The 13,488-nt window shown below is 61.5% G+C and overlaps 3 protein-coding genes across 7 annotated transcripts; all 3 read left to right on the forward strand.

Annotated features, from left to right (window-relative positions):
- The first annotated feature begins 515 nt into the window (after positions 1-515).
- Positions 516-5,591, forward strand: MAZ (MYC associated zinc finger protein). 4 transcript variants are annotated; one of them, XM_082643923.1, is made up of 7 exons: positions 516-601; positions 1,225-1,311; positions 1,395-2,251; positions 2,661-2,724; positions 3,000-3,171; positions 3,966-4,190; positions 4,496-4,635. In XM_082643923.1, the coding sequence occupies exons 1-6, from the start codon at positions 566-568 to the stop codon at positions 4,166-4,168; spliced, it is 1,419 nt and encodes a 472-aa protein (XP_082500049.1). In that variant the 5' UTR covers positions 516-565; the 3' UTR covers positions 4,169-4,190; positions 4,496-4,635. The 4 variants fall into 4 exon arrangements, with proteins under 4 accessions (XP_082500049.1, XP_082500050.1, XP_082500051.1 ...); XM_082643924.1 differs by lacking the exon at positions 3,966-4,190 and having other exon boundaries at positions 518-601; positions 4,496-5,591; XM_082643925.1 differs by lacking the exon at positions 516-601 and having other exon boundaries at positions 1,028-1,311.
- Positions 5,592-6,771: 1,180 nt separating this feature from the next.
- Positions 6,772-10,432, forward strand: PRRT2 (proline rich transmembrane protein 2). Its single transcript, XM_082643931.1, is given in 5 exon segments — positions 6,772-6,849; positions 7,534-8,507; positions 8,864-9,017; positions 9,020-9,114; positions 9,116-10,432. Coding segments are annotated over 4 exon segments (1,218 nt in total). The 5' UTR covers positions 6,772-6,849; positions 7,534-7,598; the 3' UTR covers positions 9,176-10,432.
- Positions 10,433-10,554: 122 nt separating this feature from the next.
- Positions 10,555-13,322, forward strand: PAGR1 (PAXIP1 associated glutamate rich protein 1). 2 transcript variants are annotated; one of them, XM_082643930.1, is made up of 4 exons: positions 10,555-10,620; positions 10,961-11,462; positions 11,663-11,745; positions 13,116-13,322. In XM_082643930.1, exons 2-4 carry the CDS (start codon positions 10,981-10,983, stop codon positions 13,313-13,315), a joined length of 765 nt encoding a protein of 254 aa, XP_082500056.1. In that variant the 5' UTR covers positions 10,555-10,620; positions 10,961-10,980; the 3' UTR covers positions 13,316-13,322. The 2 variants fall into 2 exon arrangements, with proteins under 2 accessions (XP_082500056.1, XP_082500055.1); XM_082643929.1 differs by having other exon boundaries at positions 10,608-11,462.
- The last annotated feature ends 166 nt before the right edge of the window (positions 13,323-13,488 follow it).

Raw genomic sequence — 13,488 nt, forward strand, 5'->3', positions numbered from 1 at the left:
ACCGTTAGGCGGGCGCGCGCTTAGAGCTTAGCCCCGCCCCATCCGTACCCCCGGCGCGCGCTCCCCTACTCTCCCGCTCGGCAACGACAGCGAGCTTGTGCGCGTGCGCGCGAAATAACGGCCGCTGGTGGAGGGAGGCGGGGGGTGGAATCTTTGAGGGGGGAAAGAGAAGCCGCCCCGTCTCCCGCGCGCCCACCACCTGCGCCATCGTCAGCCAATCAGCGGCCGTCTCAGGGGTCTCGCGCTTAGGGCGACTCCAGCTGCTGGGTGGCTCCCCCGTCCCTCCTCCCGCCAGAGTCCCTCTCGTACCTCCCCCCTCCCGCTGGCCTCGCGCGCGCTCGCGCTCGCGCCCGCTCCAGCCTCTTGTGTGTCCTCGCGCCCCCCGCCCGCCCTCCCTCCCCGCGCGCAGTGTGCTCCACTCCCCCCCACCCTCCTCCTCCTCCTCCTCCCCCCCTCCCGCCCGCCCCGCGCGCCTCCTCCCCGGGTTCCCCCTCCCCCACTGCCGCCTCCTCCTCCTCCTCCCGCCCCAGGGTGAGCGCGAGCCACCTCCCTCCCTCCCTCCGCCATGGATCCAGGCAACTGGAGCAGCTTCATCTTCCAGGTAACAACCCCCTCCCCCGCCCCACCCCCCCTTCCCACACCCCCTCCCGCCCGCCCTCCCTCCCGTCCCACCCCCCCTCCGCGCGCCCGGTGCGCGCGCAGCTGTCCCCCTCCCTCCCTCGCGCCCTCCCCCGCCCTCCCCGAGGCGCCGGCTGGGCGCGCGCGCGGCGGGGGCCGAGGCTGCTCCCTCGCTCCCCCCACCCCGCCCCGCCAGGCTCCAACCGCCGCCGCCGCCGCCGCCGCCCGGGCCCCCGCCCCCGGCCCCCGGCCCCGCGGGGCCTCCCGCCCCCACCCAGGGGGCGTCGCCGCCGCCGTCTCCGCCGCGCTCCGCGGCCCGCCAGGCGCCCTCCTTCCCTCCCTCCCGCCGGCCGGGGTGCGCGGGCGGCGGGGCGGCCCGCGGGCCATGCGTTCGGCGCGGCCCAGCCCGGCCGGCCGGGGGCGGTGCCCCGAGCCCGGGCCCCGCGCGGCCCGCGCCCCCGGCCCCCGCTGAGCCCCGGGGGCCCCGCCGTGGCCGAGGCCATGTTCCCCGTGTTCCCTTGCACGCTGCTGGCCCCCCCCTTCCCCGTGCTGGGCCTGGACTCCCGGGGGGTGGGCGGCCTCATGAACTCCTTCCCGCCACCTCAGGGTCACGCCCAGAACCCCCTGCAGGTCGGGGCTGAGCTCCAGTCCCGCTTCTTTGCCTCCCAGGGCTGCGCCCAGAGTCCATTCCAGGTGAGTAGGGGCCGGCCGTGGCGGGCCGGGCTGGGAGGGCGCCGACCCGCGGCCGCGGCCCACACGGCGCCTTGTTTTCGCAGGCCGCGCCGGCGCCCCCACCCACGCCCCAGGCCCCGGCGGCCGAGCCCCTCCAGGTGGACTTGCTCCCGGTTCTTGCCGCCGCCCAGGAGTCCGCCGCCGCCGCAGCCGCGGCCGCCGCCGCTGCCGCCGCCGCCGCCGTTGCTGCTGCGCCCCCGGCCCCGGCCGCCGCCTCCACTGTGGACACAGCGGCTCTGAAGCAGCCCCCGGCGCCCCCTCCGCCGCCCCCTCCGGTGTCGGCGCCCGCCGCTGAGGCCGCGCCCCCTGTCTCTGCCGCCACCATCGCCGCAGCCGCGGCCACCGCCGTCGTTGCCCCAACCTCGACGGTCGCCGTGGCCCCGGTCGCATCTGCCTTGGAGAAGAAGACAAAGAGCAAGGGGCCCTACATCTGTGCCCTGTGCGCCAAGGAGTTCAAGAACGGCTACAATCTCCGGAGGCACGAGGCCATCCACACGGGAGCCAAAGCCGGCCGGGTCCCTTCGGGTGCTATGAAGATGCCCACCATGGTGCCCCTGAGCCTCCTGAGCGTGCCCCAGCTGAGCGGAGCCGGCGGGGGAGGGGGAGAAGCGGGTGCCGGCGGCGGAGCGGCCGCAGTGGCCGCCGGTGGCGTGGTGACCACGACTGCCTCGGGCAAGCGCATCCGGAAGAACCACGCCTGCGAGATGTGCGGCAAGGCTTTCCGCGACGTCTACCACCTGAACCGACACAAGCTGTCGCACTCGGACGAGAAGCCCTACCAGTGCCCGGTGTGCCAGCAGCGCTTCAAGCGCAAGGACCGCATGAGCTACCACGTGCGCTCACATGACGGCGCTGTGCACAAGCCCTACAACTGCTCCCACTGTGGCAAGAGCTTCTCCCGGTGTGCACGGGGCTTCGGCCGCCCACTAGGCGGGGGGGGAGGGAGGGACGGTCGGCGATGGAGGTGGCCTGGCCTTGGCTGGTGGGGAGGGAGGGAGGGAGGCTTCTGAGAATGGGGACAGGGAGCCACTCCCAGGGAGGAGGGCGGACAGCCTCTCCTGGTTACCAGGGAGCAGGGGGTGGTACTTAGCAAAGGAGGTGGGTCCTTGGGTTGTAGAACAGCCTCGAGTGGGAGGAGGCCGAGGCAGCCCTGCGCCAGAGGAGGGATTTCCTGCCTTACCAGGACTCTGAAACCCCGGGCTTGGGAGAAAATGTAGGGACCCAGGGAAAGGCCTGCTGTACTTTGTTAGGCAGACTCGGGGACACTTCCACACTCCGGGGCCCTAACCCCAACCCCAACGTATCCCCAGGCCGGATCACCTCAACAGTCACGTCAGACAAGTGCACTCAACAGAACGGCCCTTCAAATGTGAGGTAGGAAGCCCGCCTCCTCCTGTCCTGGTTTTCATGATTTTGATCCTCATTGTAGTTGTCTGAGTTCAGCCTCTCAGACCCCCTTTTTCTCTCTCTTCTTTTTGCTTTTTCACTCCATTTTTTCATCCCTTCTTCAAGGCCTCATCATCTCACTCCCATTTCCTACAGATCAAAGATCCCCAAGGCTCTGATTCCTTTAACCTCTTGCCCCCCTCTCCCTACTCCCCAAAGCTTTAACTCTCCTGACACCCCCCACGCCCCTCCCCCCTCCCCAGAAATGTGAGGCAGCTTTTGCTACGAAGGATCGGCTGCGGGCCCACACAGTACGACACGAGGAGAAGGTGCCATGTCATGTGTGTGGCAAGATGTTGAGCTCGGCTTATATTTCGGACCACATGAAGGTGCACAGCCAGGGCCCTCACCATGTCTGTGAGCTCTGCAACAAAGGTACATGCTGAGAGGTGCCGGGGGGTGGGGACAAAACCAGAGGCCCTTCCACAGATGTGGGTTAAAGGTGCTGTAGCCAAGAGCTCGTGGCATCTAGAGCCCTTTAGAAAGCAAATGAAGCAACATTGGGATGACTAAACATCATCACTAAGTTCGAAGAGGTCATGGCTTGAGGAGATGACCTACCAGAAAGAATCCACCTCTGGGTGTGTGTGGGGAGATGGGAGGGGGACACAACTGCTTTGGGGAAGGAGTGGTCAAAAGAGCCAGTTCCCAAGGGTCAGAAGGCAAGGTTTCAGCTGTGCAGCCACAAGTTCTTGTCTTCGGCTCCTGGGGCAAGTGGAGTACAATGGCAGGGATTTAACAAGTACTCGCCCTGCCTCAGTAGTAGAGAAAGCTGCTTTTAAACAAATTCACTTCTTCACTGAGTAACCGGTCTGAGACTACATGGGGCACTGGAGGGAGGGGACACAGCCGTCTCTGCTGAGGGTCAACTCTTCAAGTGGCTAGGAATCAGTGTCCGGTCACCCCAGGAGAGATCCCCCAGCCACAGAGGATGGGTTCTGTGGATACCAAGGCCCAAAAGCCAACACCACTCAACCAGTTCTCAAGCTCACAGAGGAGCTATGCCCCACCAGCCCCAGCAGAGTAGTTGGCCCCAGGCTTCCAAGGATGTGGTGGGAGGAGGACAGGGCCATCTGAGGAGGGTGTCCCCAGCCTAGGAGAACAACCCCGTCTCTGGGGTCTCCACCTGGCTGACCCCCACCCCCCCACCCCAATCCCCCCCCCCATAGGCTTCACCACGGCAGCATACCTGCGCATCCACGCGGTGAAGGACCATGGGCTCCAGGCCCCGCGGGCTGACCGCATCCTGTGCAAGCTGTGCAGCGTGCACTGCAAGACCCCTGCCCAGCTGGCCGGCCACATGCAGACCCATCTGGGGGGGGCCGCCCCCCCTGTCCCGGGAGACGCCCCCCAGCCACAGCCCACCTGCTGAGGGGGACCCCCGCACCCACCAGGCAAGGCGTGGGGCATGGCTGGGGGGGGTGGGATGGGGCGTGTGGGATGGGGCTCAAAGGGCCCAATAGGGGATCTTAGGAAGGCCAGGGATGCCCATCTATTACCCAAGTTAGGGAGACTTCTGGGGACAGGGAGGGCCTTTCAGGAGAACTGGGTAAGGATGCGGGCCAAAATGTCTGGGGACCAAACAGGAAGTGAGCAACGGCTGTGTCCCACGGGAGGTTGTCTGGGAAAGAGTCTGGGGCAAGGGGCAAGGCTCTTGCCATTCAGATTGCACTGTGATCTGGTGTTTCTCACCTTGCAGGTACAGGTGAGGTTTGTCCAATGGCAGCGGCGGCGGCGGCGGCGGCGGCGGCAGCGGCAGTGGCAGCCCCTCCCACAGCTGTGGGCTCCCTCTCGGGGGCCGAGGGGGTGCCTGTGAGCTCTCAGCCACTTCCCTCCCAGCCCTGGTGAGCTCCAAGTTGGTGGGGGGGAGAGGGGAGAGTGGAGGAAAGTCCCTTGGTACCATCTCCTCTTACCCTCTCTCTTCCCACCAATTCCTCACTATTTCCCCCATCAACCAAGGAGCCTCCAGAAGGAAAGGAGGAAGAATTGTTTTTCTTAGGGGAATTCGCTAGGTTTTAATGATTTGTTTCTCCTGCTCCTCTCTTCTCCCTATCAGACCTGACCCCACACACACCTGTCCCCTCGGTTGTGTTGAGGCCCCCTGGACAGTGGGCAGGGGTGGCAGAGGACAGGAGTAGCTACTGCCCTCACCTCCTCTCCTCTCTGTAATCCCCTGCCCTGCCCTTCCAGGGATTTGTGAGCCTTTCCCTCGATGGTCCTTCTTGCTCTCCTCCTTCCAGTGTCCCCCTACTGTCTGCTGCCCCTCCCTGGGGAGTTGGTGCTTTTTTTTTTTTTTTTTCCCACGGGGAGGGAGGAGAGGAAGGAGGGAAATCAAAGATTCTGTCCCAGAAAGGGGGAAAGGTGAGATTTGAGGAGGGGCAGAAACAGGGAAGGCAGAGATTATACCTTCATAAGGTGGGGTGGTTTGGGGTCAGGCCCTAAACATCATCCTGCTTGAGAATCTGTCAGGGGAAAACAAGTCAAGGGGAGCAAAAGAAGGAGCCACTAGGGCCAGAGGCAGGACAAGAGATGGAATCTTAGGGGGCCAGGGTAAATGGGGGGGATCCAGGGACTAGAGGTGCTTCCTGGGGGTGGGGGGAATGCAGCCACAGTGTCTCCCCCTTCCCTCTTCCACCCCAGCTCCATCCCTGGCCTTTTCTTTTCATCCCTCCCCCCGCGACAGAAGCTGTGGCCCTGGCCATGTCATCGTGTTCCTGTGTCCCCTGCATGTTCCCCACCCTTCACCCCCTCCTTTTGCGCGGACCCCATTACAATAAATTTTAAATAAAAACCTGTCTCTGACTCAATGAATGAATTGCTCTCACCAAGCTCCCTGTCCCCACCCCTAAGGGGATTCTTAGGCCTGTTGTCTGTCCCAGTCTTGCTGTGCCCTGTGCAGCTCTGGGGCTCTGGCTCCTTCCTCCCCAGAGGCAGTATCAGTGGCTGCAGTCCAGATTCAGGGTGGGGCTGAGGCTCCGGTGACTGTGGAGAGCACGTTCCAGGACACCGAAGTCTCTGGGGAATACCCAGTCTGCACAGGCCCAGAATAGCCCCTGGAGGTTTGAAGAGGCCTGGGTCAGAAACCCAAACAGTTGTGGGACATAAATGCTGCTTTCCCGCATCCAGACCGATTGCCTGCTGCTCAGCCAAATGCCTGCACACCCTTAAGGCCCTGAGAGTTGATGGTGGATGATGTAGCTGCGAAAAGACTGGGCAACTCTGAGCCCTAAGACTGGGAACAATGAGGTTGAGAATAAAAACTGCACTTCTCCCCACTTGTCCTCTTCATTCTTGGTGTGGTCCAACCTGCTCTTACTCGGGCTCCTCTGCCCTAGCCCCCTCCTGCTGTTCCAGACTGCCCTTGCAGCCTCTACCCTGCCCCTTGCAATTCCCTTCCCAGTCCTTGCTCTGACCCTTCCAAGGACCTTTTCTTGAGCCTTCCAGTACCCATTTCTGCTGCTGCTTCCTTGGGGGTAGAGGGACTTCCTGTTCTGCAGGCTCCCTTCTCTTGAAACCCCACCCTGGTCATCCTCTGCAGCCTCCCCAAGTCTTGCCTCATCTCCCCTTCTTTCTGCTTGTAGGGGTGCCTCCACCTGGTCCTGCCTGTCCCACTGGTCCTGTCTTCTCGCAGACCCTTCTCCGTTTCCCCCAACCCCCTGCCTCTGCCAGGACCCCCGGTGACCGTTGGCGGGAGGGGGCCGGGGCTTGGGAAGGAGGCACCCCCGGGAGGCGCGCGGGGGAAGGGCCAGGGAGCGGCGCGAGTGGTCCCCCGGCCGGTTGCCCAGGTAACGCGGGGCCTGGCACGCGTGGCTCCCTCCGGCTGGCCGCGAGGGGCGGGAGGCGTGCAAGGGGCGGGGGCGGTGCGCGGCAGCGGAGCGTAGGGGAGGGGACCTGAGAGGAGGGGATGAGCAGAGGGGAGGGAGACCCGCCGCCTCCCTCCCTCGCTCGCTGACTTGCTCCCTCCCGGGCTGCGGCTGCTGCAACCGCGGCGGTGGCGGTGGCGGCGGCGGCGGCGGCGGCAGCAGCGGGAACAGTTTGGAGGCCGGCGTCGAGGTGAGACGGGAATGGACTGAGGCTGCGGGTAGGAGTGTACGGACAGACAGCGGACGCCGGGAGGGCTGTACGGGAATTCGGGCGCCTGGCGGACTGGCTGGTGGTTCTGGGCGCACCACGCCAATGGGAGGAAGCGGCGCCGGTCCCCCGGGGGCGAGGAAATACCTGGGAGAGGGGCTGGGAAGGGGCTCAGAGGAGATGCCCAGGTCCCCCAGGGAGGGGCGCGGGCGTCTACGCCCCAAAGGCGCATCAAGCAAACCGCACCGCTGGGCGCCCAGGGAGGAAGGATGGATGCAGAGGGAGTGGAATGCGAGTTTCGGGGTTCTCTGCCCAGTCTGCCTATCGGAGTGCATGAGTCTCTGAACAGCTTGTTGATTTGGGGGTGCTGTGGTATCTACTAGGATCTGAGAGTCTGGATCTTGTTGGGTGGACCCAGGAAGAGACCATGGGGAGGATCCTGTTTACAAAAGGGTTCATCATCCCAGGGCTCTCTAATCAGAAGACTGAGCAGAGCACTCCTCCCCAGAGATGTCCCGCCCCAACGCAAAGGAAACCCCAACTTTTCTTCCTTTCCCCAGAGACAGCCCAAGGCTGGCCCTGAGATAGGAGCACTGCCCTCTTGGACTGCAGTGCTGAAAGCTACCTCTTCCCTCCTCACACTAAGCCTGTCTCCTCCTATTCCAGGACTTGCTGCTGTCTCTGCTGCTCTATCCTTCCCACAGAGGCCCTCTCCCCTCTCCTATCTCAAGATGGCAGCCAGCAGCTCTGAGGTCTCTGAGATGAAGGGGGTAGAGGAGGGTCCCCAGACCCAGGGAGAAGGGCCTAGCCATTCTGAAGCCGGAACTGGTCCTCCCCAGATCCCAGCTGGGGTCCCAGATGAGCCAGAGACCCTGCAGCCAGGCCCAGACATCACTGGGGCCCCTGTGGACCAAGAGCCCAAGGCTGGGCTGGCTCCAGAAACCACAGAGATCCCAACCGTGGCCCCAGAAACAGCTCAGGCCAGAGACCTCAGCTCAAGCCCAGGAGAGGAATCAAAGGCCAACTCCAGCACCGAAGAAACATGCCAAGAGCTAGCATCTAAACCAGAAGTGAGCAAAGAGGCCACTGCAAACCAGGGGTCCAACCTGGAATCCGCAGCCCCACTTGAGCCAGCCTCAGAGCCTGCTCCCCAGCTGGACCCCCAGCCAGACCCTCAGCCAGACCCCCAGCCAGCTTCCCAGCCCGCCTCCAAGCCAGTCCTTCAGCCAGAGCCCCCTACCCAGGAGGACCCCACCTCTGAGGTCCTGACTGAGAACGTGGGAGAAAAGCAGGAGAATGGGGCAGTGGTTCCCCTGAAGGCTGGTGATGGTGATGGGGAAGGGGGTCCAGCCCCCCAGCCTCACTCACCACCCTCAACAAAACCCCCCCCAGCCAATGGGGCTCCACCCCGTGTGCTGCAGCAGCTGGTTGAGGAGGATAGACTAGGAAGGGCTCACAGTGGGCATTCAGGATCTCCCCGAGGTAGCCTGAGCCGCCACCCTAGTTCCCAGCTGGCAGGGTCTGGGGTGGAGGGGGGTGAAGGCACCCAGAAACCTCGGGACTACATCATCCTCGCCATCCTGTCCTGCTTCTGCCCCATGTGGCCTGTCAACATCGTGGCCTTCGCTTATGCCGTCATGGTGAGCCCCAAGGGACCCTGGCCCAGGCCTGCTGTGGCTCCCAGCTTCCTGCCAGTGCTGGGACAGAGCCCCAGGAGTAACCTTGCCTTCCCTCCCCTCTCTGCATGGACCTCACTTCCCAATTACAGGGCCTTTCCTTGCCTCTTCCTAGGATTTCACCTTCTGAGCCCTACCCCTTCAGGTGGGAGGGAAGTTGAGACATTTCACACAGCCTTACTGACCTGTGCCCTCCTCCTGCTGCCTCTCCAATCCCCTTCCTCCCTTAATCACTGCTACCAACTGGCCTGTCTCCTCTGGACGACTCTCACACCTGATCCCGGCTGGGCTGGTGCCCCCACCCCTCACCCTAACCCCAGTCCCGGAACAGCCTGCAGCAGGGGGACGTGGATGGGGCCCAGCGTCTGGGTCGCGTGGCCAAGCTCTTAAGCATCGTGGCGCTGGTAGGGGGGGTCCTCATCATCATCGCCTCCTGCGTCATCAACTTAGGCGGTGAGTGGGGGTCTGGGACAGGCCGGGAGGAATGGAAGGGCTGGCAAGGGCAGCTTTACTAATCCCTGCCCCTGATCTCTCCTGTCTGTCCTCCCTACTTCTTTGTCTCTCCTTGTCTCCCCTCCCCCCCAACTGTCTCTGTCTGTCCCTCCCTCTCCTCTCCCACAGTGTATAAGTGAGGGGCTCTGCCCTGCATTCCAAGACTTTTTTTCCTGTTGGGAGCTGCCTTGGGCCCATCCTCCCCTGGGGGGAGCCCAATCCATGGCCCAGGCCCGCACCCATAGGGACCAAGGGAGCCTGAGCGGCCTTGTTTACAGCTTCTTTCCTGCTCCTGCATCCTGCCAGGCTCCTCTGCCAACCGTAGGCCTCCCTTCTCCCTGCACTGTTTCCAACTTCCCTGCACTCCTGCCTGCATCCCCTCCAGCCTCTTGGCTTCCCTATCCCTGCACTTCTGGAAACCTCCCTGAACATCTCCCAAACTCTCTTTGCTCTCAGCCTCCCAGCATCTCTCCCCACCTTCCTGCACCACAACCTCCCGAGAATTTCCTGCACCTCAACCCTGGTCTCCCTTTCCCAACTTTCATTGTCTCAGCATCCTCCCCCATTCCTTTCTTCTTTCTCTCCTTATTCATCTCCCTTACCTCTCCACATCCTCCACCCCCTTCTTCTTCCTGCCTCCTCATCGCCCCTCAGCATCCTCTCCTCCACCGTTCATTCTGCAAAAACTCCAGCACTTAGATCAGGCTGGGGGAGGGGAGCAGTGTCAGGAGAGGGCTCCCTAGCCCGGGCTCCGACTGTTCTCAGCTGGGACCACCCAGGTCCGGACGCCCCCATGGTGCCTCCGGGTCGCAGCGCTGGCAAGCCAGGCCTCGTTTGGAGACTTGTGCAGGGGTGGCCAGTACTGTTCCGAACACGCACCTGGGAGAAGGGAGGGGCGCGGCTGTTGACCCTCCCCGGTCAGCCTGAGTTGACCTACCCGACCTGGGCTTTTTAACCCAGTCAGAGAACTCGTTGGGGCTGGGGTCATTCACGTGCTTTGTAACGAAAGAACCCAAAAAATAGGACCAAAGCTCCCAGCTGCAGGGAGCAAGGGAGGGGCGGAGAGGTCTATGATTATTTTTTAAGAGGACGAGAGAGGTTTGAGGGGCGGGGACCGAACCACAACGCGGTTCCGAGTTGGCGGGGTTTTTTTTCCCCCTAGAAAAAGAAAAGTGTAGGGAAAAAACCTAAAAGTCTAAAAGCAAAACAAAACAAAAGGATACACCAAACAGATTCTCCCTTTTTGTATGCCGGATGCTGCATGAGTCTGAAACACCAATAAACGGAGACTGCATGAGACTCGCCTCCAGCTTCCGTTGGTCCGTACGTGCGTGCGCCGCTGGGGCCCGAGGTACTGCCTCCTTTCGGCAGAACCTATTGGGTGATTTGCGCATGCGCCGCCCCGGTGGCCATCTTTACTATGGGCCGAAGCCTAGCATTCCGGAGCGCCTATCTGCGCATGTGCAAGCCTTCCCTTGCTTTCCTCTTCCAAGTAGCTTTGACTAAAACTGAGCCTCCCGCGCGATCTCTGTGCGCCTGCGTACTGTGACCCTGCGCAGCCCGGGAGGCGGGTCTTAGCTCCTAGGTGCGTATGGCAGCTGAGGTGGCGAAACTTCGAGTTCTGGGGAGAGGGTGCCGGATCCAGGTGTAGAGAGGGGCGGTATCAAGGCGAGAAGAGCGGGTCCGCCTCCTCCCGCCTGGGAACACCAGAGTCCCTGGGAACACCGGAGTACCGGATCTCGATCCGTGGGGGCGGGGTCCTTGGAGGGGACGGAGCGCCCCCTCTTGGGAACAGGCGGTCTATCCGCAGGGACTGCTGTTGGAGCCTGATTGGTTAGAGAGACATTCCCTAAACCCCTGGGGAGCCCAACCCTTGGGGTTGGGGGATCCCCAGCTCAGTAGTCCTGCATCTCCTATCATCGCAGGGCCCCTTCCCTAGTGACATATGTCCCTTGTCCGGGGCCATGGAGACATTGCAGTCACCACGGCGGCGCCTCTGTCTGAAGAAGGGGAAGTGACCTCCGGCCTCCAGGCTCTGGCCGTGGAGGATACCGGAGGCCCCTCTGCTTCGGCCGATCAAGCCGAGGAAGAGGGGGGAGGAGGCCGGGAGGAGGCTGAGCATGAGGGGTCCGGGGCCGAGGAGGTGCAGGGAGAAGCCCCCAGCACTGAGGGGGAAGAGCATGCCAAGGGAGAATCCGAGGACTGGTGCGTGCCCTGCAGCGATGAAGAGGTGGAGCTGCCCACGGATGGGCAGTCCTGGATGCCACCCCCCTCGGAAATCCAAAGGCTCTATGAACTGCTGGCTGCCCACGGTACCCTGGAGCTACAGGCTGAGATCCTACCCCGCCGGCCACCCACACCTGAGGCCCAGAGTGAAGAGGAGAGATCCGATGAGGAGCCAGAGGCCAAAGAGGAGGAAGAGGAAAAGTGAGGGCATACCCTTACACCTTGTCCTTGAGGCTGCTCCCCTGATGCCGGGAGGAAGTAGGGAGGGGAGGTGGGACCCAGGAGCATGGGAAGTGGAGGGAGGGGAGAGAGCCGGAGAGGAAGAGCCAGCAGGCTGTGGAGAAGTGTGGGTGTTTGCGGGGGACCACCCTCACCTTTCACTCTCTATCCCCCTGTCCCAGACCGCACATGCCCACAGAATTTGACTTTGATGATGAGCCAGTGACACCAAAGGACTCCCTGATTGACCGGAGACGCACCCCAGGTACAGACAAGAGGGGAGAAATGGGGGGGGCGGTGAAGGGCCTCTGCTCCCACTTACTCAGAAAGTGACTCCCTAAAAGATGCCTTTGCTTAGTGCCTTGATATCTACAGAACTTGTTTCAGGAGAGAGCATGCACCCAGTGGTGCCATCCTTCCAGCTTTGGTGGTCCCCTATCTTCTGCAGATAATTCCATCATGCTTCCCATTCCTTTGACCTCAGTCCCCCCAGAAGGCCAAGTCATTATCATTATTATCTAGATCCACATCCCTACACTACTGTGTACATCTAATCTGACCCAGTTTCCCATCCCATGTGCCTTCCTAGAATTTACCCTCAGAGCCACTCTTTTTTTGTTTGCTTGTTTTTAAAATAAATTTATTTATTTATTTATTTTTGGCTGCTTTGTGTCTTTGTTGCTGTACATGGGCTCTCTCTAGTTGCGGCGAGCGGGGGCTACTCTGTTGCGGTGTGCGGGCTTCTCATTGCGGTGGCTTCTCTTGTTGCGGAGCACGGGCTCTAGGCACACGGGCTTCAGTAGTTGTGGCACGCGGGCTGTAGAGCATACGCTCAGTAGTTGTGGCACACTGTGGCACACGGGCTTAATTGCTCCGCGGCATGTGGGATCTTCCCGGACCAAGGCTCGAACCATGTCCCCTGCATTGTCAGGCAGATTCTTAACCACTGTGCCACCAAGGCAGTGCCCCCTCAGAGCCAGTGTTGATTTGTCTTTCTTTTACCCCAGCATTCAAGCCAGCAGCAAGTCTTGTTAGCTCTGCCTGCACCCTTATCCAAGCCACCATCTCTTTTGCCTAGATAGTTGTAGCTCCTAACTGGTCTTCCTGTCGCCAGCCTCAGCAGCCAGAGACGGGTTTATGTTTCAAAACATAAATTGTGTCACTTCTCTGTTTTAAATTCTCCAAAGGATTCCATTTCTGGGGGGTGGGGGGATGGTGGTGTATGAGTGTGTCAATTGAGAATCCAACCACCCCCCCCCAGGGATTCCATGTAAACTAAAAGATCCAAACCCCTTATTGTGGCCTGTAGGTCATATCTTTGGCCTTATCTTTCCTGTCTCCCCCAGCTCTACATTTCTCATTGAACAGACCTCCCTGTTCTTGCCCTGGGGCTTTTGCACTTGCTCGTCCCCTACCTGGGATGCTCCTCCCCAGTCTTCATATTTCTAGCCCCTTCTCATAATTCAGATCTTCATTGCCCACCCCATCTGAGGCCCCTTCCCTAAACCTCAGAACCTCCAGGACAGGCCTGGAAATCTCTGTTCAGTGAGCTCCCCAAGTGATTAGTAAGATCCAGGCAGGTCTGGTGCACGCTGCCTCACTCGCTTCCACATTTCTCTCATTCCCCTTCTCCAGGAAGCTCAGCCCGGAGCCAGAAACGGGAAGCGCGCCTGGACAAGGTCCTCTCAGACATGAAGCGACACAAGAAGCTGGAGGAGCAGATCCTTCGTACTGGCAGGGACCTCTTCAGCCTAGACTCAGAGGATGCCAGCCCCACCAGCCCCCCGCTCCGGTCCTCAGGAAGTAGTCTCTTCCCCCGGCAGCGGAAATACTGAGTGCTGCTGCCCTTAGGGTGCAGTCTACCTGCTGGGGCCTTGGCCCTTCTTCCCTAACCCAGGCCGCTGGGAAACTTGGGAAGAGGAGAGACACTCCAAGCTCCCAACACAGCCCCTTACCAGAAAGAGGACATACGTGTATGTGTTTATGTTTTCTATTGAACATCTCTTTG

This window comes from Mesoplodon mirus (genome assembly GCF_964341445.2).
Source record: "Mesoplodon mirus genome assembly, chromosome: 15".
Lineage (NCBI taxonomy): Eukaryota > Metazoa > Chordata > Mammalia > Artiodactyla > Ziphiidae > Mesoplodon > Mesoplodon mirus.